The following is a 24108-nucleotide window of genomic DNA, read 5'->3' as shown; positions in this document are numbered from 1 at the left end:
GCCCTTAGAGCGCTTATACCAAACAATCCATCGGCACCGCACCATTACGTCGGTGATCACGTTTTCAAAACTGAACGTGCGTCTCTTTCACATGTCGAAAGACTATGTGCAACAAGTCTTTTAAAGCGCCCATCCTCTTAGTGGTCTGAAAGGGCTGCTAACTGGAAAAAATATTTAGAACTCGTTTCCACTAACTGTTTCTTTCGTGGCAACAGAAGGGGTAACCAAATGCGTCCATTTTCACTGGGCCACTGACCCGCGCATGCAGTACAGCCCCTGCACAGACGCGGGATCCACCAAGCTCGTGGATCAGGGAGTCAGCGGGCCGTCCAGTCCACCCCAGCCCCCTCCTCTGCCTCAAAACCTTTCTAGTCCATTGGGACATCCGGGGGGACCAGTTGGGAACAGAATTCGCCATCTGCCCCACTGGAAATCCTTTACCATGGGCAGGTAGGTTTTACAGATCGGCCGAAGGGACTCCCTCCTCATTGAGACTTCTCCTCCAGCCATGCCACCATCATTTAATCACCTGTCAAAGGATCATTTGGCACTTCTCTGCGGGGAAGTCAATGCTATTTTGGCCAAGGGAGCCATAGAGAGGGTCCCTGTGCCAGAATTAGGTCTTGGTTGCTATTCCTGCTACTTTCTGGTGCCCAAATAGAACAAGGACCCTTGCCCTATCCTAGACCTCTGGTCCCTCAATCTCTTCCTCAAGAAGGAGAAGTTCAAGATGTTGACCCTGGCTCAGGTCCTTTCTGCCCTGGACCCTAGAGACTGGATGGTTGTGTTGGACTTGCAGGACGCCTATTTCCATATTCCTGTCCTGCCGGCCCACAGATGTTACCTACGATTCGTGGTAGGTCACAAGCACATTCAGTTGCCCCCCTTTGGCCTTGCCAGTGCCCCTCCAGTGTTCACAAAAGTGATGGTAGTGGTTGCAGCTCATCTGTGCAGGTTAGTGGTTCCAGTCTTCCTCTACCTTGACGACATGCTGTTGAAGGTGGACACGCCCCAAAAAGTTGTCTTCCACCTCCAGATTTCGGCGAACCTCCTGCATTCGCTGGGGTTGACAACCAACGTGCCTTAGTCACACCTGACTCCTTCTCAGACGCTCCCTTTCATCAGAGCTGTTCTGGACACTGCACTTTCGGGCCTATCCTCCCGAAAAGCGAGTCCAAGATGTTCTGGCTATAATATTGATGTTTCTGCCCTCTCTCAAAGGGAAAGTGTTCACCGACAACACCTCTGCCATGAGGTATTGCAACAAGCAGGGCGGAGTGGGGTCGTGGACACTTTGTCAAGAGGCTCTTCGCTTCTGCACATTGCTGGAACACCAGGGCATTTCCCTGGTGGTTTAGCATCTGGTGGGCTCTCTGAACGTCGGAGCAAACTAACTCAGCCGTCGGTAGCACAAGGTCTCTTTCAGCAGTGGGGAAAGCTTTGGTTATAGCTGTTCTCTGTGGAGGCGAACACGCAATGTCAGCTGTTTTTTGGGTTGGACTTTCCAAGGCTGCACTCTTCTGGCAACGCTTTTCATCATGAGTGGAACTCTGGCCTCCTGTACGCCTTCCCACCAATACCACTTCTGCCCAGAGTTCTGAAAAAGATCAGGCAACACCAGGCACAAGTAATCTTGGTCGCTCCGTACTCGGCACGAAGAGTCTGGTATCCCGAGCTCTTAAGCATGACCACCGATCCTCCGATCAGACTGCCCCTGCGGGAGGATTGTCTGCAGCAGGGGATGGTTTATCCACCTGAACCTATCCAGTCTCCACCTCCTTGCGTGGAGGTTGAGCAGCGACAGTTTACGGCTTTGACCGTCCACCCAAAGACTGTAATGTCATCTTGGCAGCCATGTGTCCCTCCACCAAAATGGTATATGTCTGTCGTTGGAAGAAATTTGAGATATGGGATATCAACAACTCTGTTGACCCCCTCTCTGCACCTCTCTCAGAGGTTCTCCTCTTTATTCACTCTTGCCCAGCAGGGCTCTACTCTGGGCACCCTCAAAGGATATTTGTCTGTGATCTATACCTTCTTAAGGCTAGCAGACCAACCTTCTCTTTTCAAATCTCCCATTGTTGGGAGGTTTCTTAAAGGCCTCACTCATATGTTTCCTCCCGTCCTGTTCATCATGCCAGAGTGGGATTGGAACTTGGTCCTCACATAACTCATGTGTGCCCCTTTTAAGTAGTCGATCACGAATGGCATCTCCATCCGGAGGTGGCGCAAGATCTCTTTCAGCAGTGGGGAGAGCCTTCATTAGATTTGTTTACTTCTGCAGAGAACGCACAGTGTCAGCTGTTTTGCGCGTTGGAGTTTCCAAGGCGGCACTCACTCGGCGACTCTTTTTGTCATGAGTGGAACTCAGGCCTCCTTTGGAGCCTTCCCGCCAATACCGCTCCTGCCCAGAGTTCTGAAGAAGATCGGGCAAAACAGGGCCCAAGTAATCTTGGTGGCTCCAGACTGGGCATGAAGAGTCTGGTATCCCGAGCGCTTGAGCATGGCCATCCAACCTCTGGTCCGACTGCTCCTTTGGGAGGATCTTCTGTCGCAGCAGCAGAGGATGGTTATCCACCCAAACCTGTCTAGTCTCCAACTCCTTGCGTGGAGATTGAGCAGTGACAGTTGACAGCTTTTGACCTTCCACCCAAAGTCTGTAATGTCATCTTGGCAGCCAGGTGTCCCTCCACCAAAACGGTATACGCCTGTCCGAAGAAATTTGTAGCATGGTGTATCAACAAATCCCCTCTCAGATGTTCTCCTCTTTATTCTCTCTCCTGCCCAGCAGGGCTCTTCTCTGGGCACCCTCAAGAGATATTTGTCTGCCATCTCTGCCTTCTTACGGCTACCAGACCAACCTTCTGTTTTCAAATCTCCCATTGATGGGAGGTTTCTTAAAGGCCTCACTCATATATTTCCTCCGTCCCATTCATCATGCCCCAGTGGAGTGTGAACTTGGTCCTCACATACCTCATGTGAGCCCCTTTCAAGCCGCTCCACAACTGTCCTTACAGCTCTTAACCCTGAAAACAGCTTTGATTGCCATCACCTCGGCTCGCAGAGTAAGTGAGCTTCAGGCTCTTTCTATGAAGCCACCATTCCTAGCAGTGTATTCTGACAAAGTGGTGCTTCGTAGCAGGGCTTCCTTTCTTCCTAAAGTGGTAACACCTTTTCACGTAGGCCAATCTATCACCTTGCCTACTTTTTACGTACCACACATCCCTCTCATGAGGAGGAGAAACTTCACCATCTGGATCCAAAAAGAGCATTTGCGTTCTATCAAGATCGTACCAAAGAATTTCGGGTGGAAGATCAACTCTTTGTGGCATATGTGCGGTGCAGAAGAGGACCATCTCACGATGGGTAGTCCTCTGCATCAAGATGTGCTACGCTTTGGTGAAAAAGCAACCCCCTGAGGGTTTGCACACTCATTAAACCAGAGCAACTGCTACTACCACAGCGTTATCCAGGACTGGAAGTTTGCGTGATAACTGTCAGGCCGCAATATGGGCGTCCTTACATATGTTCACCAAGCACTACTGCCTGGATAGTCAGGTCTCCAGGGACGCAGGACTTCTTGTTGGGATCTTAGTTTTCAGCCCACCACCGGGGATGGTATTGTTCAGGTATCTATTCAAAGGTAAGGAATCTGCAGCTAGAAGTCTCTGGCAGATGTACAAGTTACTTACCTTTGGTAATAATATATCTAGTAAAGACCTATTCTAGTTGCAGATTCTTCCTTACCAACCCGCCCATCCTCCCCGCACTACGAACTGATTTCTGGGGACAGGTGCTTCCCTCTAAGGGCCCTAGTTTTGGTGCACCATTCTTAGTGTTCTTCACGGCTCCGTGCTACTGGCGTTGAAAGTCGTGAAAAGAAACGGACGTCACCCCCGCTGGTGCCTATATACAACTGCGATGTCATCATGGCAACAACAACGCCTGCGGAGTCTACCAGAGCCACCTAACGGAGCGCCAGGGTACTGCTCGAAGACAAAATCTCCGTATCCAGTCTGACGACTGGGGAAATTCAAAAGTAAGGAATCTGCAACTAGAATATGTCTCTACCAGATATATCTTTACCAAAGGTAAGTAACTTGTACTACACCAGCGAAAAAAACAGACTTTGAGATCGTTGTGTTGTGATGGGGAGGAATTTCCCGTAGGTGCCGGCACAGAGTCGACGTTTTTTTTTCTGTTTTGCAAAATGTTCCAGTCCTCTCGTTATTGGGAGGGGGACATCCACAACTAGTAAAAGGGGGCAGTTGAAGTACGTAAGTTACTCTTACTCTGGAATCTCCTCCAAAATGTAGTCCAAACACATACCTCACTTGTTTCATTCTCTTGGAAACTGTGGATGCTGTAGAATTTTAGTTCAGCGGAAGCTTAAAGGATCTATGTAGCTGCATTACAGTCATAAAAAGAATCATGCCAGGAAAACATGAATCTTTGTTTTATTTTTTTAATAAATATAAACCGCTTTGTGGCTGTTATGATGCTAATTAGCAAGCTACTCTGCGTGCTCTGGGCATGTGTGTTTGGTGCAGTATTTAACTAAGGCTTGACTGGGAGGACCAATATACAGGCCCACAATCGATGTGAGCAGTTAAACTGATTTCACTATACTTATTATTCTGATTTGTGTGTTCATAGAGGAAAATGCAGAGCCTGAACTAGATGATCATGAAGAGGAGGAGCTGCTGCCAGTAGAAATTGAAGCTGAGCCAGAGATCGAGCCCATGACTCCTTTATCACCACCTACAAAGAAACGAAGAGGTCGACCACCAGGAAAATCAAATCAGTCCAAACCAGTCCAACGTAAGTAATTCACAGACCTGATCTGATGTTTAATGTAGTAGTTATTTTGTTAAATATTAGGCAGATTTTTTCTTTGTGTAGTTTTATCAGCACTAAAATTATTCCAAAGATGGATAAGGCAGGACTGGTTTGGGAATGGTTTAATTATGTCTCTATAGTACTTTACTGGTTGGAGCAAAGTTTTGAAGTAACTAGGAACGCCTTGCATTGTAATCCAGCAGGCTTTCCCATTTACAGGAGGCCATCTTTCCACAGGATACATTATTGAAGCTTCACACCCCCCCACCCACAGAAAAAAAGCCTTGTAGCCACCATTCCACCTCTCACTCGACTCTAACCTCTATCAATAAACAGGCCTCTAACATAGCAGCTTTTATGCCATCTTTTTTAGCAGCTAAGTCATCTAGCATACCTGTTGCTCTAGAAACCGAATCTAATGGAAGAAAGTGATTACATTAGGTTAGGCAGTCAGTGGTAGTGGAAGCATCTTGGGCATGGAGTGGAAACAGGATGGCACAGCCTAGTCCAACATATTTTGCTTTTAATGTTTCATAGAGTCGTAGCACAGTCATACTAAAGCTGCTTATGGGGAGAACTTCATGTAGCCTGTTGGCCTGGATTAGTCATAGGAGTTTTATTTCATGCAAAGTGATTGAAAGTAACTTGTGTTGAACTAAATATTTTTCTGACAGTAATGGCGCAGAGACTAAAAATATATTGAAGCAGGAAGCTCTCCTTGCCTCTGATGTTGTACATTTATCCCACCATATAGCCTGTGGAGTTTGAGAATACTGCTACTGTTAGGTAAAGGCAATTTTTTTTTTATATATTGGAAGAAGGTGTGTCTTAAGCCCAAACATACAAGTAGGCCTATTAAGTCACCTTTTTTGGGTATATGCTTCTAGATATATATTTTGTTCTGTTCATTTAACAGTGAGGTACCTGCAGTGATGCAGAATAAAACAAACCCTGAAAGCAAATTATTACTAGGGACTGCTGATAATCATAGATATCTCACCTTAGAATATTTCCCAACTGGCATTTTAAGAACAAGAGAAAACCACCACCACCACGTCTCTCTCTCTCTCCCTGTCTCCCTGTCTCTCTCTCCCTGTCTCTCTGTCACTCTCCCCGTCTCCCTCTCCCCTCTCTTTCTCCATCTGTCAGTCTCTCTCTCTCTCTCTCTCTCCGTTTCTATCGCTTCCTCTCTCTCTCTGTGTCTGTCTCTATCTCTCTCTCTCCGTGTCTGTCTCCTTGTCTTTCTCTCCATCTCTTTCTCTCTCTCTCTCTTTCTCTCTCTCTCCTTCTCTCTCTCCTTCTCTCTCTCTCCCCTCTCTCTCCTTCTCTCTCTCTCCTTCTCTCTCTTTCTCTCTCTCTCTCCCCACTTTATATGTACTTGTAAGAGGCCACTGGGCTTGACACTTCCCTCCCTTGAGACAGGATTTCACTCCCCACTGGGGCTAGCAGTAGTCATCTATAGGCAAGCGTTACCTTTTCTTTTTGACTAGCCAAACATTCCACCCATGTTCAAGAGAATTCCATTAGAACACCTATCCATTGTTCTGCAGGAAGTCCAAACATTGCTCTCCAAGGGCATGTTGGAAGCCGGCTCTGTATATACTATATCAAAATGAGATATAGAGTCCAGGGGTTCCCCAAGAGCCTTGACCAAGGCAATAATAGATAATACTAATGCTCTATTTGTGGTAGTGTGGTCGCGCAGTTAGGCTTATCAGAAGGTAGTGTTAAGCATTTGTTGTACACACTCAAGCAATAAATGAGAACACACAATCCATGACTTAACTCCAGGCCAATAGGTTTTTATATAGAAAAATATTATTTTCTTTATTTTAGAACCACAAGATTCAACTGAGCAAGGGTGAGGGCTGCCTGCTGATCACTGCTGCATTGGTGGTTGGTTTCTCACTGGCGTGGGGGCTGCTGGTGCAGTGCTTCTCCAGGCGTCAGATATCTTCATCCCAGGCAGTCGCGGTCAGAGGGGTCTTCAGGTGCCCCTCTGCATGCGTCGTGGGGGTGAAGAGAGGTCAGCCCAGGGTGGACATGTCGTCTGATTCGCTTGGGGGTCCTCTCTGGGTCGTTGGTTTCTCCGGACACGGGCCAGGGGCGTCGGGTGCAGAGTGGTGGAGACCCACGCTTCTGGAGTGAGGTGAGAGTCCCTTTAAAGATGGTTTCTTCTTTATTTGGTTGGACAGGTCCGCTGTCCACGTGAGTTCTTGGTCCTTTATAGTTGCAGGGCAGACCTCTGAGTCGGCAGAGGTCTCTGGGCCTGCAGGATGCATTGCTGGTGCAGGTTCTCTGAAGTTGGAGACAGGCAGGTAGGGCTGGGGCCAAAGCAGTTTCTTTTTCTCTGCGGGGTTTTTCAGCTAGGCAGTCCTTCTTTGTAGGTTGTCAGGATTCTGAAATCCTGGGTTCAGGGTCGCCCCTAAATCCTGAATTTGTAGGATCACAGGGCAGTAGCCTATGGCCTTGTGTTCCCTCTCTTTGGGGAGGGGAGCACATCCCTATCCCTACTGGGCCAAATACTCCAAAACAAGATGGAGGATTTTCCAAGGAGGGGGTTAACTTCATCTCTGGTCACCTTAGGGGTGGACCTGGCTGAGGGGGTGACTCCTCCTGGTTTTTCTCCTTATCTCCCTGGACATGCCAGGGGGTGGGCATCTCCACTAGCTGGAGTGCCCTGGGGCATTGTAACACTAAGCCTCAGCCTTTGAGGCTCACTGCTAGGTGTTACAGTTCCTGCAGGGGGAGGTGTGAAGCACCTCCACCCAGTGCAGGCTTTGTTTCTGGCCTTAGAGAGCACAAAGGCTCTGACCCCAGGTGGTCAGAAACCCGTCTCTCAGTAGCAGGCTGGCACAGACCAGTCAGTCCTGCACTGAAGGATTGGGTAAAATACAAGGAGCATCTCTAAGAGGCCCTCTGTGGGCATTTTGTAATAAATCCAGCACTGGCTTCAGAGTGTTTTTTATTAATTATTCTGAGAAGTTTTATACCAAACTTCCCAGGGTTCAGTGTAGCCATTATGGAACTGTGGAGTTCGTTTTGACAAACTCCCAGACCATATACTTAATATGGCCACACTGCACTCACAATGTCTAAGAATGGACTTAGACACTGTAGGGGCATATTGCTCATGCAGCTATGCCCTCACCTGTAGTGCACCCTGCCTTAGGGCTTTAATGCCTGCTAGAGGGCTGACTTACCTATGCCACAGGCAGTATTTTGTGTGCATGGCATCCTGAGGGAGATGCCATGTCGACTTTACCTTTTCCTCCCCACCAACACATACATTCTGCAATGGCAGTGTGCATGTGTTAGATGAGGTGTCCCTTAGGGCGGCACAACACATGCAGCTCTTAGGGACCTTCTCTGGCCACAGGGCCCTTGGTACCACTGGTACCTTTTACAAGGGACTTATCTGTGTGCCCGGGGTGTGTCAATTGTGGAAACACAATGGTACATGTTTCGTGAAGGGTCCCAGCACACTTCTCAGTCAAGTCAGCATCAATATCGGGCAAAAAGTGTGTTGGGGGGGGGGGGGGGGGGGGGGGGGGTGGTGTAACTGCAACAAGGAGCCATTTTCCTACAGGGACTATTGAGAGGGTAACAGACTCAGAAAGATGAGAGCATTTTGAAGCATGAATCATTTTCTGGATTCACATGCTGTGCATCTATTCTGCTATCTAGTGGTTGGGTTCAGGACTGTCTTGCCCTTCTCATCTCTTTTCTTTTTTCATATGTGGACATCGTTGACCACCATTTGGATCTGGAAGCACACCGAAGGAGCGCTGAAGAATCTACAAAAAGTTTCAGAGAAAGGAAGATAAGGTCGACAGAAGACCCACAATCTCTGAAGGGCAGGAGAAAACACAGAGGGGAGCATTTTCAAACCTGACACGGGATCCTGTCGACAAACACCACATGGCTGGAAAATGCAGGGGAGAGAGGCAGTTAAGGAATATAGAAACGCCATTTTAAGTTCTGCCACCACTATTTCACACCAAGGGATCCACTTGAGGTCTGCAACATGTGACTCCCAGTGGATTGCAATGCCGAAATCTGCACAGCCTTTGCCGTTTTGGTACCAAAGACAAGATTGAAGCTATAACTGGTGCACAAGGCTATGTCTAGCACCCACAAACCACAGGTCATAGGGATGACGAGGGAAACGTTGAGGAGCAGAGCCAGCATAAGGATGAGAATCTGTAGCCAAAGAGCACCATTGATGTTGAAAGGGCAGAAGCTGTGAAGAAGGCAATGAGTGACGCCAAAAAGTCCAAGCAGGAGAAGGTAACTAAAGCACCTGAAAGCTACCTTGACGCCTACACACTTGAGGACCGAAAGTCGGCACAGATAGCTGTATGCGTCCTCAACAAAGGAAACTGATTTGGGGTGGAGGTGTTCAAGCCTGCCCTCGACGCCAGCAGGCACAGAGGGGTCTAAGAGAAAGAGCAAGTATGTGGGCAAAGACAGAGGACCTGTTAGAAATGGGATCTCTAGTTAGTAGTCAGTTTACACCCCGTCCAAGTAGGGACCCTCACTCTAATCCGGGCAAGGTAGATATCCAGCTCAGAGAACCCCTGCTCATCTCCTTGGTAGCTTGGCACGACCAGTCAGGCTTATCTCAGAAGAAACATGTGAAGTATTTGCACATAATACAGTGAAAACATTACAAAAGGACGCCACACCAGTTTTAGGAAAATAGCCAATATTTATCAGTGTAAAACAAGACCAAAACAAGAAAAATCAAACGTACAGTAATAAAGAAATGAATCTTGCAAGACTAAACTTAAAAATACAGTTCCTTGAAGTTGATAGCTCAGTCTGGCTATCACTGCGTCGTGAACAATAAATTGAACAGTTCTACCCGATTGCGGGCCAGCTATGGTGTCGGTAATACCCACAAACAAGACCTTGGAAATGTAATGCGTTGTGATCCTCTCAATGAGATCTGGAGTCTGGCGTTGGTTTCCGGAGTCATTGGGCCCCTGATGTCACATGCATTGCAGATTGAACTCCGGCTGATGATGAAGTCAGGAGCCCTGCAGTTGATGACGTCAGGGTTGCTATGTGAGGCGGGACAATTCTATGTGCTCTGCTCACAGGTCACGGTGCCGGCAGTAGCTCAGTGATGACGTCCCGTGGCGTCAGTGAGACCAGGGCTTCAGTGTGAGGCGGGGCGGTGCGACATATGGTGTCTCTAGGTTGCTGTGCAGGCAGGCAGCAGTACGACTTGGGACTTACTCCGTGTGGCACCCACGAGCTGCAGTGCACACAGGGGCGTCTGTTGATGTTGGCATCGGTGGACCAAGGCTGTGATGCAGGATGGAATGGTGCTTCATGGACCTCACGAGAGGTGTCCTCAGGCCACGTTGCAGGCAGCGGCTTTGGGTATACCAAAGCTGCAGTGTTAGCAAGGCAATGCGGAGTCCGGGGCCCACAGGTCACAGTGCAAGCAGCGGCTCAGTGGCTGCGTCGGTGCGACCAAGGTTGTGGTGCGAAGCAGGGCAGGGCTCCGTGCTGCAGCGTCCGGTCACGGTGCAGGCAGCTGCATTGTTGATGGTGTTGTGGTGGTTGTACTTCTGTTGCAGCACAAAACACACAGTTCTCAATGCTGTAGGCAGATAAACCTGAAGTCTTTGATATCCCAGAGACTTCCAACAGGAGGCAAGCTCCACTTCAAGCCCTTAGAGAAACTTTACAAACAGGATACACTGCAAAGTCCAGTCTTTGATCTCTTTAAGGCAGAAGCAGCAAATGCAGGCCAACCCAGCAAAGCACAAACTGCAAAGGGGCAGTACTCCTCCTCCAGCTCTTGAACTCTTCTCCTTGGCAGAGGTTCCTCTTGATCCAGAAGTGTCCAAAAGTTCAGGGTTTTGGATCTACTACTTATTCATTTCTGCCTTTGAAGTATGCAAACTTCCAAAGAAAGTGTGTTGTTAACAAGATCCTGCCTTGCTCTGGCCTGGCCCCGCCCCAGACGTACACCAGGGGGTTGGAGACTGCATTGTGTGAGGATAGTCACTGCCCTTTCAGGTGCTGGTGCCAGCTCCTCCTTCCCCACTGTAGCCCAGGAAGACTCATCAGCAGGACATGCCCCAGTTTCCTTTGTGTCACTGTCTAGAGGCGATTCACAAACAGCCCATCTGTTACTGTGACCCAAACGTGGATTCCACAGGCAGGCAGAGGCACAGAATGAATAAGCAAGAAAATGCCAACTTTCTAAATCTGGCATTTTCAAACAAACAGTCTAAAAACCAACTCTGCCAAAAGAAGTATTTTTAAATTGTGAGTTCAGAGACCCCAAACTCCAAATCTCACTCTGCTCCCAATGGGGGAAACTGCACTTAAAAGATATTTAAAGGCAGTCCCCATGTATACCTTTGGGAGATTTAGGCTTTGCAATAGTGAATTTGGCAGTATTTCACTATTAGGAGATATAAAACACACCAGTACATGTCCTAAATACACTGCACCCTGCCCATGGGGCTACCTAGGTCTACCTTACAGGTGACTTACATGTAGTAAAAGGGAAGGTTTTTGCCAGGTCAACTTTTCAGAGCAAGGCTACGCACACACAGACACTGCAGTGATAGGTCTTTGATGTTTAGAGGGCTATTCATGCGGGTGGCACAGTCAGTGCTGCAGACACCCTAGTAGCATTTGATTTACAGGCCCAGGGCACCTCTTGTGCACTTTACTAGTAACTTACCAGTGAATAGATTTGACCATCAGGGATAAACCAATCACCAATACAATTTACATAGAGGGCACTTGCACTTTAGCACTGATCAGCAGTGGTAAAGTGCTCAGACGATAAACCAGAGTCTGGCATACCATAAAAACAGGTCAGAAGGCAAAAAGACAGGAGGAAACATGCCAAAAGATGCCAGGTCTAACCATGCTTAAAGAGAAAGACCTCCTTCCGACTCTGAGCGTTTGCTCTAGAAAAAGCACTGCCAATTTGAGGTTGAAATGGCGGTGCTCCTCCAGTGCAAGAAGGAGTTAAATAACTATCTGAAAGAGTTCATCATACCCTCAAGGCCCTCTGAGCTAAGAGACGTCGACAGTGGCTTACTGGACATTGAGACACCCTTGACTCCGTTGCTGCATGAAGGGGATCAGAAAGTACTCTTGGACTATGAGGATGACAAGCTGATTGTGGTAGAGAAACCGGGCTAGTTTGACAACAGATGGCAGGATGTCGCTGCCGAATCCCCAGAGGAGTGTGACAACGACCTTTCGAGGTCAGCACCCTGGGACGACCTGTCCATATGCAATAGGCTGCAGGTGACTAGAGAAGAGGACAGCAGACAAGTATGGAGGTCAGCTCGAGGAAAAGCAGAAGGAATCATGCTTCCTCCTGGACAGTTTTTATGATATCACAGAAGGGAAATCTATACCTCTGCATGCTTCCCAGAATTTTAGATCATGGTAAAGAAGCCTTTAAAGGAACCTGCCACAGCCAGGGCGGTCACCACTTGAGTGGAAAAGAAATGTAAGCTCTCCAATCAGCACCCCCCATTACATCACGGGCAACACACCAGCAGACTCCATCTTACTGGTGACAGCCAAGAAGTGGAATAAATCCCCACATCACTGGGGATGACACCAGAGAAAGAGCAAAAGGCTGGACCCCATAGGTAGTTAGAGGTGAAAATAAGTGGCAACACAATGGAGGATTTCAAACTCCAGTGCCTTCCTCAAAAGGTAAATCACTACGGGGGTGGAAGGACTCATGCTGAACCTTTTCCGGAGGAGTTGGAGAAGAGATCAAAGGCAGTCACGAGGGCAAGAACATTAACCTCTCCTGCCTCTAAACAGTTTTAGGTATGAAGGATACTGTCAGCAAGCAGGTGTGCACAGCCCCATCAGGAGGTATATATGGCTCAGGGGTATCTGGATTCAAGGCTACGGTGCAGGCATCCATCATAAACATGCCATTCACAACAGAAGCATTCCTTTATTTGCTGAAGTGTCTTGTCCACAGCAGTCCAAAGGACAATGAAACAGCCAAGACTATGGGGTCCTTACAGATCAGAGGGCCCTTCAGGAAGGGGGAACTCCAAGAGAAGACCAGCAGGCAGGGATGTGTTCCCACCAGCCCAACACCACCAGCAGCAGGCCTCAACCAGCAAACCACACACCAACCTGCTTAACTGCAGTGGCAGTACCCGGCAAGTCAACCCTTTCAAGCAAAGCACAAAGGGAGAGGGCAACCTGCAAAAGGGGAGGGGGCATGTGAGGGAGGAATAGGTGGATTCCTCCAGGAAAATGTGGATCTTAAACATAAAAAACTGTTACTGCATAGAACTCTCCAGGACACTGTTTATGCCTTCTCCCCCCCCCCCCCCCCCCCAAGACAAGAAACTTACAGGAACTTGCACAGAAGAGAGAGGAGGTCAAGGAACTCCTTATAAAAAACAAGCCAGAGTCCCTCCAAGGGAAACAGGAATCGTTGACTACTCAGCGTATATCCTAGTATCAATGAGACTTGACATTGAGACCAATTCTGGACCTCAGGTATAGAAACGCAACACTTCAAAAATGACAAGTAATCCCGCTTCTAAGGAAGGGAGATTACATTGCCACCCTAGATCTAAACGACAGCTATTTACACATACCAGTGAATGAGAAGCACAATAAGTACATCAGATTTGTCATGGACAAAGCACACTATCAGTTCAGAATGATTCCCTTTCAGATAAAACCTGCACCAAGGGTGTTCACAAAAATGTCCTGCAACGGTAGCAATGCACCTGAGAAGACAGGCTGTACACAGCTACTCATATCTGATAGACCTTTAGCCGGAGGTTCCTTGCTTTAGAATTATCCCAAGGCATCGGACTGGATCCAGATTTTTTTCGTAAGCAGTACTCATGCATGCCAGTAGGTGACGTTTGGCTCCACGTGGTGTTGTCCACAGTGCCTTTATTGGTGCCTATCCAGCTCACTGACGTCAGGTCTTTTCTTTCCATGCCAGTCAGCGCAGATGCAGAGAGAGAGAGCTAACTCCAATCATTTTTTGACTGACCCTTTTTTTTTTTTTCACTTTTTATCAAATTTTCCCAAATCTGCTCCCCAAGGTCTTCAGGGAGTGGCCCCTCAAACTCCTTGTCGCTCGATGTCCGACACCACAGTGGTCTCAATCCGGCTCGAGAGGAAGGCCCCAGGTTCAGTTGCGGAGCCATTTATCTTCATCCAAGTCATCCAGGCGTTTGGTTAGGTACCACAAGAAGAAAGAGTAAGAAGTCGAAAAGATCTTTGATTTAACCATGTCTGTTGAAGTAATTGGAAGAAGATCAGGACCCACCAGGCCAAAGTCATTCTTGTAGCTCCGGACTGGGCTCCGAGTTTGGTATCCCAAGCTGTTGAGCATGGCCATCGGGTCTCCAATCAGGCTCCCCCTTTGGGAGGATCTTCTGTTGCATCAGCAGGGAAGGGTTCTCCACTGTCCTTCATGCGTGGAGATTGAGCCGTGACATTTGACAGCCTTCAACCTTCCACTCGAATTCTGCAGAATTATCTTGGTTGCCAGGCGTCCCTCCACCAGGAAAAGGTACACCTGCTGCAGGAACAAGTTTGTGGCATGGTGTGCAGAAAAGCAAGGTGACCCTTTTTCTGCTTCTCTTTCTCAGGTACTTCAGAGATTATTTTACATAAGAAAAAGGCAACACCAATGTAAGCTGCTGGATCTTTTTGATGTGTGATTAATTAAGATGGGAAGTGGTGTTCCAGGTAATTGATCTTTTCACACCTCAATTGTGTAAGAGTAATTTTGCAGTCTGAAGAGTTTTCTGGATTCACATTCGATCCACCCGCCTCCTCGGAGATGGGGCTAATCGCAAACTGACAAGGTGAGCAACACTTCAAGACAAAAATTCATAACAGAAAAAGGAGAAAAAGAATCTGAAGGTGACAACTGCGCAGATAAACTTTCAGGGCGCCATTTGATGTTACACAAATGGTGGTCGATAACACCAACAGCAAAAACAAAAAAAAGGGGGAGAAGACAACATTCCTGACCCACCACTAGATGGTGGAAAATATGACAACATGCAAATCTAGAAAACTCTTCAGGGTGCAAAATGACTCCGTAAGTAACCGATTTGTTTTTACTCTTGAAGGCCAGGAGTCTCTTGCCTATTTTGGACCTTTGGCCTCTGGGTGCCTTCCAGCAGAAGAACAATCATAAAGGTAACACTGGCCCGCATTCTGCTTGCCATGGACTCTGGTAACTGGATGGAGTCCTTTGAAATGGAGGAGGCTAATTTTCATATAACTATGCAGCAGTCCTATAAACTTTACTGCGGTTCAGGGTAGGCCAGGAGCATTTTCAGTTTTCTGTGCTCCTTTTTGGCCTCACCTGCACCTCTGGTAATCGCAGAAGTGATGGTGAGGTCAAGGCCCATCATCCCCTACCTCAAACTGGCTGATGTAATCAGGCGCGTCAGTCAGTCATAGACCACCACCTCTGGATGATGGTGACCCACTTGACATCACTTGGGTTCAGTATTAATGACCGGAAGTCACATCTGATTCCTTTGTGTAGAGGCTTATGTTTGTTGGACTTACCTTGAACTAAGTGTAGTTCAGGGCCTTTCCTCTGCCGCAGCAAGCCCTGGACATTTGGGCTGTGATCCTGATGTCTCAGCCCTGTATCATAGTAAGAGCAGGTCTGAGGCTTCTTGGCCCCCTGCAGCCTCTTAGTTTGCTACGCATGATGGCACATGCGGGCTCAGCAATGAACTATAAAGCTCCAATGAGTCCAACATAAAGGTTATTTGATGGATACCATCCAGATCTGAGAGGAGGCTGTTAAACATCTGTAGTGGTGGCACCTCAGTCGAAATTAGTCCAGCGGCAGGCCTGTTTTTCTTCCTGCACAGGTTAAGTCTCTTAAGTCTTTACTGCCAGGCATCAAAAGGAGACTGGTGCAGGTTCTCACAGGCAACACCACTTCCAGGTGGTATAGGAATTGGCGCTACAGGATACTTCCCTGGTCATGAACCACCTGGCAGGTCTCTGAATGCGAGAGCAGACAAGTTGAGCATGCAGTGCCTCCTAGTGCATGCACAGTTTCTTCTAACGGTGGAGAGGACCCTAGCAAGATCTTTTTACCCCTGTCAAACTCACAACGTCAATACCTTGACATGTTGGAGTTTCTGCAAGAACACTCAATAGGAGATGCATTCCAGGTGTTGTGGAACACTGAACTCTTGTACACCTTGCGGCTCCTGGATGAGGGTCTGAAATAGACTAGGAACAACTGGTTCCAAGGCATCCTAGTGGCACTGGATTGGACCAAGAGCTCCGGGGCTTGAGTATCTGCCCTCCAATCAATCTGCAGCTTCTGGAGGATCTTTTGTTGTAGCAGCAGGACAATGCACCCATGCCTGCTCAATTTGCAGCTCCCTGCTTGGAGGTTTATTGGTGGCAATTGACCTCATTAGGCATTGCACCTGAGGCCGGTGATGTCATTTTGGTGGCAAGGTCTCCCTTCACAAAATAGGTATATGCCAGTCAGGGAAAATTTGTGGCTTGGTGCGGAACCCATCAAATTAACCCCCTACAAGTGAAGTTGCCTGATGTTTTCTTGTTTTTGTCCGTGGCCCACCAGGGACTTGTTTTGGGCACTGTACGAGGCTATTTGTAGTGGTTTTTGTGGTTGTAGGATTAGCCTTCCTTATTTAAATCGACTGTTGTGATGAGATTTTAAAAAGATTTTGAACATTTATTCCCACCAAAACCCTGTGATATTTTCCATTGGAACTTGAATTGCAGTGTATCTCCCATTTGCTTGAGTTAGATCTGTTAGCGTTGTAAGTTCGAACTGAAAACACAATGGGGGAAAAAATCCAAAGATGGCTACCACGCACAAGAACTTCTGGGGCACCAACTGGCATCATGCAGGGGGATGGACCTGACACCAAATGGTGGTCAACGATGCCCAAGAGAAAAAAAAGAAGAAAAAAAGAGAATTCCGGACCCAACCACTAGATGGTTCAATGATGCACAGCATGTGAATCCAGAAATCTCTTTAGGCTGCACAACTACTCTTACTGCTAAGTAACCATTTCGTTCTCAGTCAGCCTTCGGAAGTAGATGTTTTACGTTATCTGAGCTTTCCTGTTTATAAAGTGTTCAGGTCTTTCAGGTTACTGGTGTTTCAGCCTCGTTCTTTGTGAGAATGGCTCTGAGGCTTCATGACTTACTAGTCTCCTTCATCCTATTTGCCGAACATGCCAGTTGGCACGTGCAAGCTTTGCAGTAGGATCTTAAGTCTCATCGGGCTCAGTACAAAGACAACCTGTCTGATTCTATCCAGGTTTCGGGGAAGGCTGCAGAAGATTTGCAGTGATGGCTGTGACTGTTCTCCCTTCTCATCAGCTTGCTGGAGTTGCGGGCAGTTTACTTAGCGTTGGAGACCTGCCGCCCATCAATAAAGGAAGGCATGTGCAGCAATAAACATTTTGTGCTGCAGATGATGATACAGTAAGCAATAGGGGGTAACAGATTATAGCATACTTAAGTAATCAGTAGCAAAGTAAGTTTCTGTTCAGGACGAGGACTGAAAAAGGAGGATCATTCTCCACTACTCTTGAGCTGGCTGTTTTTTTTTTTTTTTTTTTTTTTTTTTGATTTCTTCACATGAATTTGTTATTTTTTTCCCAAACCTCTTAATTTCTACCAGTCTGCTTTAATCTCTATAAGAGCGTCTCTGATTCTACCTAGTCTGTACATTGCTTTGATTCACTAGACGTTTTAGTGACTCATGTGGAAGTAAAGTTTTTCCAGGGCTCCCAGTTGGCTGTTGGGTTTCCAAATACACACATCTCTACATATTAGAGCTACTTGAGCACAATCTACACTTTGTATGTTATTTATGGATGTATGTATGGGTGTCAGAGCACGAACCATGCTTGACAGCAAGGGAGCGCTCTGGATATTCATGCCAGTGCTCAGTTTGTATGCATCAAGTCACTTTTTTATATTTATTCTATTAGTTATTACAATAAACATACATTCAACAAACTTAGGCTGTCATATATCACAGCACAAGGCAATTTCTGTACCATGTAGGTGTCCACACAGTGTATGTCACAATTAGCCATTTAGAAAGGTAAATGTATACATATCCATACCATAATGCCTAATGTATTGTATTGTATTGTATTGTAATCGTATTTATATAGCGCTTACTACCCCTGACGGAGCGTTGAATCGCTTTTCGGTGAGTAGCACGCTACTCTGGAACCCAACAAGAATTAATGATGGATTAGTATCGGGAAATAATGAGTACAGTTTTAGTATTATGAGTTAATTTGAGCCGCGGATATGAGAGCTTGTTAGTTAGATTGACTGGAGTAATGGAGGGGTGGAGGAGGAAAGAAATCCAGAAGTGTTAATTGGGAGTACATCCTTAATTTACTCAACCCAAAGGCTCAGGATGAGTAAAGGGGGATGGAGGAGGGAAGAGTATGTGGAAGGGTTAGGGAGAGCAGAGAAGCAGGGTGAGATAAATGCAGGAGAATTTAGTAGGGTTGTGTGGGAGGTCACGGTAGTAGAGTGAGGTTTGGTGAGTTAGATGTGGCAGCGGAGGGAAGAGCTTAGGCAGAGTTATTTAGGAGATGAAAGTAGTAGAAAGGATTTGGGATGAGTCAGAGTGAGAATGGAGGACAGTTTGATAGAGACATGACATATGATGATGGGTAGGTAAGTGTGATAAGATGAGAGCAGGAATTCATAGATATCTAGTATAACAACGCAACCAGGAGCCATGCAATGAACCACGAACATGCTGTGCACATCCCGCCATCTGGTGTTGGGCTCGGAGTGTTACAAGTTGTTTTTCTTCGAAGAAGTCTTTTCAAGTCACGAGATCGAGGGACTCCTCCCATTTCGGCTCCATTGCACATGGGCGTCGACTCCATCTTAGATTGTTTTTTTTCCACCATCGGGTTCGGACGTGTTCCTTTTCGCTCCGGGTTTCGGTTCGGAAAGTTAGTTAGAATCTCGGAAAAATCGTCGGTATTGTTTGCGTTCTGTATCGGGTTAGTTATAACAGATCGACACCGACTTTTGAAGAGCTCTGGTGGCCCTTCGGGTTTTTTTTCGATCCCCCGTCGGGGCCTGGTCGCCCCGGCCACGTGTCTCTTCAAAGCTGATGGAACAGACCCCATTCCGCTTTTGCCCAAAATGTCATAACAATTATCCATATACAGATCAGCATCTGGTCTGTAACTTGTGTTTGTCGCCAGAACACAAGGAAGATACTTGTGAAGCCTGTCGAGCGTTTTGGTCCAGGAAGACACTAAGAGACCGAAGAGCAAGAAGACTGCAAATGGCGCCGACAGGACAAGGGCGTTTCCAGGAGGAAGAAGAAACCTTCTCCATCCAGGAATCGGACTCTGATGAGATCGATCCCGAAGAAACGCCGAAAACCGTGAGTAAGACGTCGAAACATAAAACTCACGAGAAGACCACAAAAGCCCAGGGGACGCCACCGCCAACAGGCCATGGCTTAACCCGAAAAATAGGTGACCGATCATCGGCACCGAAAAAGGGCATGCTTGTGTCGAAGTCATCCGACTCCCGTCGAGATACCGCCACACAGCAATCTCGGGCCCGAGATAGCGGCTCCGAGCAAGTTCGGCACCGAGACATCGGCACCAAAATGAATCGGCAACGAGAGACGACGCCGAAAATAAAAAAAGGTTTCGTCGGAACCGAAAAAAGTAGCCGAAAAGGTTTCGATAACGAAACATCCGGCCTCGGAACCGAAATCAAGTTCCTACACAGACGAACAAGGACTGTCCTCACAAATGAAAATACATAGATTTGGACAGGAATTGGAGACAATGGAGCCAGACTACACCCAAAGAAGGCTCCACATCCAAAAAGAAACAGGGAAGATCAGCACTCTCCCTCCTATTAGGATGAAACGCAAACTTGCCTTCCAGGAGAAAGACAAGCAGCCACAGGCAAAGGTGGCTAAACAAGTAAGCCAGCCACCGTCTCCACAACGATCGCCGCAAACATCACTGGTAGCCACTCCACCTATGATGCAATCCCCGACTCATACAGGGATGAGTCAAGATGACCCTGACGGGTGGGACCTTTATGATGCTCCAGTGTCAGATAATAGTCCTGACTGTTATCCAGCCAGACCGTCGCCACCAGAAGATAGTACAGCCTACGCACAGGTGGTGTCGAGGGCAGCGGCATTTCATAATGTCAGCCTGCATGCAGAGCCCATTGAAGACGACTTTCTATTTAATACATTGTCGTCCACACACAGCCAGTACCAGAGTCTTCCCATGCTACCCGGAATGCTAAAACACTCCAAACAAGTGTTTGAGGAGCCTGTAAAAGGAAGGGCCATTACTCCAAGGGTGGAGAAAAAATATAAACCGCCACCAACAGACCCCGTGTACATCACACAACAGCTAACACCGGACTCAGTTGTAGTAGGGGCAGCTCGCAAGAGAGCGAACTCACATACCTCAGGAGATGCACCACCTCCAGATAAAGAAAGTCGAAAATTCGACGCAGCAGGCAAAAGGGTGGCGGCACAGGCAGCAAACCAGTGGCGTATTGCAAACTCACAGGCTTTGTTGGCCAGATACGATAGGGCTCATTGGGACGAAATGCAACACTTTATAGAACATTTGCCCAAGGAGTTCCAAAAGAGAGCACAACAAGTAGTAGAAGGAGGACAGAGTATCTCCAACAATCCGATACGGTCAGCAAAGGATGCAGTAGACACAGCTGCTAGAACTGTCAACACAGCAGTGACAATAAGGAGACATGCATGGCTGTGTACATCAGGATTTAAACCAGAAATACAGCAAGCTGTGCTGAATATGCCATTTAACGGACAGCAGTTGTTTGGGCCGGAGGTTGGCACTGCTATCGAAAAACTTAAGAAAGACACTGATACGGCCAAAGCCATGGGTGCACTCTACTCCCCACAGAGCAGAGGCACATTTCGAAAAACACAGTTTCGAGGGGGGTTTCAAGGGCAAAGCACAGAACCCACGACCTCACAAACAAGGCCCACTTATCAGAGCCAATATCTGCGGGGAAGTTTTCGGGGACAATATAGAGGGGGACAGTTCCCAAAAAGTAGAGGGAAGTTCCAAAGCCCCAAAACTCCTCAAAACAAGCAGTGACTTCCAAGTCACACATCCCCAACACATAACACCCGTGGGGGGGAGACTAAGCAAATTTTACAAACATTGGGAGGAGATAAGACACTTGGGTACTGGCAATTATCCAGCATGGTTAGTGCATAGAATTTCTCAACTTCCCTCCAAACGTCCCACCGAAAACACACAATATGTCAAAACAACATATAGGGGGTTATTCTAACTGTGGAGGAGTGTTAATCCGTCCCAAAAGTGACGGTAAAGTGACGGATATACCACCAGCCGTATTACGAGTTCCATAGGATATAATGGACTCGTTATACGGCTGGTGGTAAATCCGTCACTTTTCCGTCACTTTTGGGACGGATTAACACCTCCTCCAAAGTTAGAATAACCCCCATAGATCTTCTAGGACTAGAAGTTCAGGCATTGCTACAGAAAGAAGCAATAGAATTAGTACCAAACCAACAGAAAGGAACAGGAGTTTACTCTCTGTACTTTCTCATACCCAAAAATGACAAAACTCTAAGACCTATATTAGATCTCAGAACATTAAATATCTACATCAAATCAGATCACTTTCACATGGTGACATTACAGGACGTAATCCCACTGCTCAAACAACAAGACTACATGACAACACTAGACCTAAAGGATGCATATTTCCATATACCGATACATCCTTCACACAGAAAGTACTTAAGGTTTGTATTCCAAGGGGTACATTACAAATTCAAGGTGTTGCCATTCGGAATAACAACTGCGCCAAGAGTTTTTACAAAGTGCCTGGCAGTCGTAGCTGCACATATCAGAAGGCAGCAAATACATGTGTTCCCGTACCTAGACGATTGGTTAATCAAAACCAACACGCTAGAACGGTGTTCACAACACACAAAGTATGTCATAGAAACCCTCCACAAACTAGGTTTCTCAATCAACTACACAAAGTCACACCTTCTGCCGTGTCAAACACAGCAATACTTAGGAGCGACAATCAACACAGCAAAAGGGATTGCCACTCCAAGTCCACAAAGGGTTCAGGCATTTCACAATGTAATAAAGGCCATATATCCAAAACAAAAGATACAAGTCAAAATGGTGATGAAACTCCTAGGCATGATGTCCTCATGCATAGCCATTGTCCCAAACGCAAGGTTGCACATGCGGCCCTTACAACAGTGCCTAGCATCACAATGGTCACAGGCACAGGGTCAACTTCTGGATCTGGTGTTGGTAGACCGCCAAACATACACCTTGCTTCAATGGTGGAACAGTATAAATTTAAACCAAGGGCGGCCTTTCCAAGACCCAGTGCCACAATATGTAATAACGACAGATGCCTCCATGATAGGGTGGGGAGCACACCTCAATCAACACAGCATCCAAGGACAGTGGGACAGTCAGCGAAACAGTTTCACATAAATCACTTAGAACTATTGGCAGTATTTCTAGCGCTGAAAGCATTTCAACTTTAATAAGCCACAAACACATTCTTGTGAAAACAGACAACATGACAACGATGTATTACCTAAACAAACAGGGAGGGACACACTCAACACAGTTGTGTCTCCTGGCACAGAGAATATGGCATTGGGCGATTCACAACAACATTCGCCTAATAGCACAATTTATTCCAGTAATTCAGAATCAATTAGCAGACAGTCTCTCTTGGGATCACCAACAGATCCACGAATGGGAGATTCACCCCCAAATACTGAACACTTACTTCCAGAGTTGGGGAACACCACAAATAGATCTATTTGCAACAAAGGAAAACGCAAAATGCAGAAACTTCGCATCCAGGTACCCACAACATCAGTCTCAGGGCAATGCGTTATGGATGAGTTGGTCAGGGATATTTGCTTACGCTTTTCCCCCTCTCCCACTCCTTCCATATCTGGTAAACAAGTTGAGTCAAAACAGACTCAAACTCATACTAATAGCGCCAACATGGGCAAGACAACCTTGTTACACAACACTACTAGACCTCTCAGTAGTGCCTCATGTCAAACTACCAAACAGACCAGATCTGTTAACGCAACACAAACAGATCAGACACCCAAATCCAGCATCGCTGAATCTAGCAATTTGGCTCCTGAAGTCCTAGAGTTCGGACACTTAGACCTTACACAGGAATGTATGGAGGTCATAAAACAAGCTAGGAAACCTACCACTAGACATTGCTATGCAAATAAGTGGAAAATATTTGTTTATTACTGTCATAATAATCAAATTCAACCTTTACACGCATCTGCCAAAGATATCGTAAAATACTTACTACATTTGCAAAAGTCAAAGCTAGCTTTTTCTTCCATTAAGATACATCTTACCGCAATTTCAGCTTACCTGCAAATTACGCACTGAACTTCACTGTTTAGGATACCAGTCATAAAAGCGTTTAAGGAAGGCCTAAAGAGAATTATACCACCAAGAACACCACCAGTTCCTTCATAGAACCTCAACATTATCTTAACACAACTCCTGGGTCCACCTTTTGAGCCCATGCACTCTTGTGAAATGCAATACTTAACATGGAAAGTTGCATTTTTAATTGCCATCACATCTTTAAGAAGAGTAAGTGAGATTCAAGCTTTTACCATACAAGAACCATTTATTCAAATACACAAGCATAAAGTAGTTCTACGGACAAATCCTAAATTTTTACAAAAAGTCATATCACCGTTCCACTTGAATCAAACAGTAGAATTACCAGTGTTCTTCCCACAGCCAGATTCTGTAGCTGAAAGAGCACTACATACATTAGACATCAAAAGAGCGTTAATGTACTACATTGACAGAACAAAACTAATTCGAAAAACAAAACAATTATTTATTGCTTTCCAAAAACCTCATTCAGGAAATCCAATTTCTAAACAAGGCATTGCTACATGGATAGTTAAATGCATTCAAACCTGTTATCTTAAAGCAAAAAGAGAACTGCCTATTACACCAAAGGCACACTCAACTAGAAGAAAGGTGCTACCATGGCCTTTCTAAGAAATATTCTAATGACCGAAATATGTAAGGTAGCTACATGGTCTACGCCTCATACATTTACTAAACACTACTGTGTAGATGTGTTAACAGCACAACAAGCCACAATAGGTCAAGCAGTACT

General features: G+C 46.6%; 1 protein-coding gene across 1 annotated transcript in view; it reads left to right on the top strand.

The window, feature by feature from the left end:
• Positions 1–24108, top strand: part of CTCF (CCCTC-binding factor) — a 372938-nt gene that overhangs the window by 341678 nt on the left and 7152 nt on the right. The window contains exon 10 of the mRNA XM_069217672.1: positions 4657–4821. Coding sequence (XP_069073773.1) covers positions 4657–4821 — 165 coding nt within the window. The remainder of the gene's footprint in view (positions 1–4656; positions 4822–24108) is intronic.

This window comes from Pleurodeles waltl, chromosome 12 (genome assembly GCF_031143425.1).
Source record: "Pleurodeles waltl isolate 20211129_DDA chromosome 12, aPleWal1.hap1.20221129, whole genome shotgun sequence".
NCBI lineage: Eukaryota > Metazoa > Chordata > Amphibia > Caudata > Salamandridae > Pleurodeles > Pleurodeles waltl.
The sequence above is the reverse complement of the archived record's forward strand: the minus strand, read 5'-3'. Positions and strand labels throughout refer to the sequence as shown.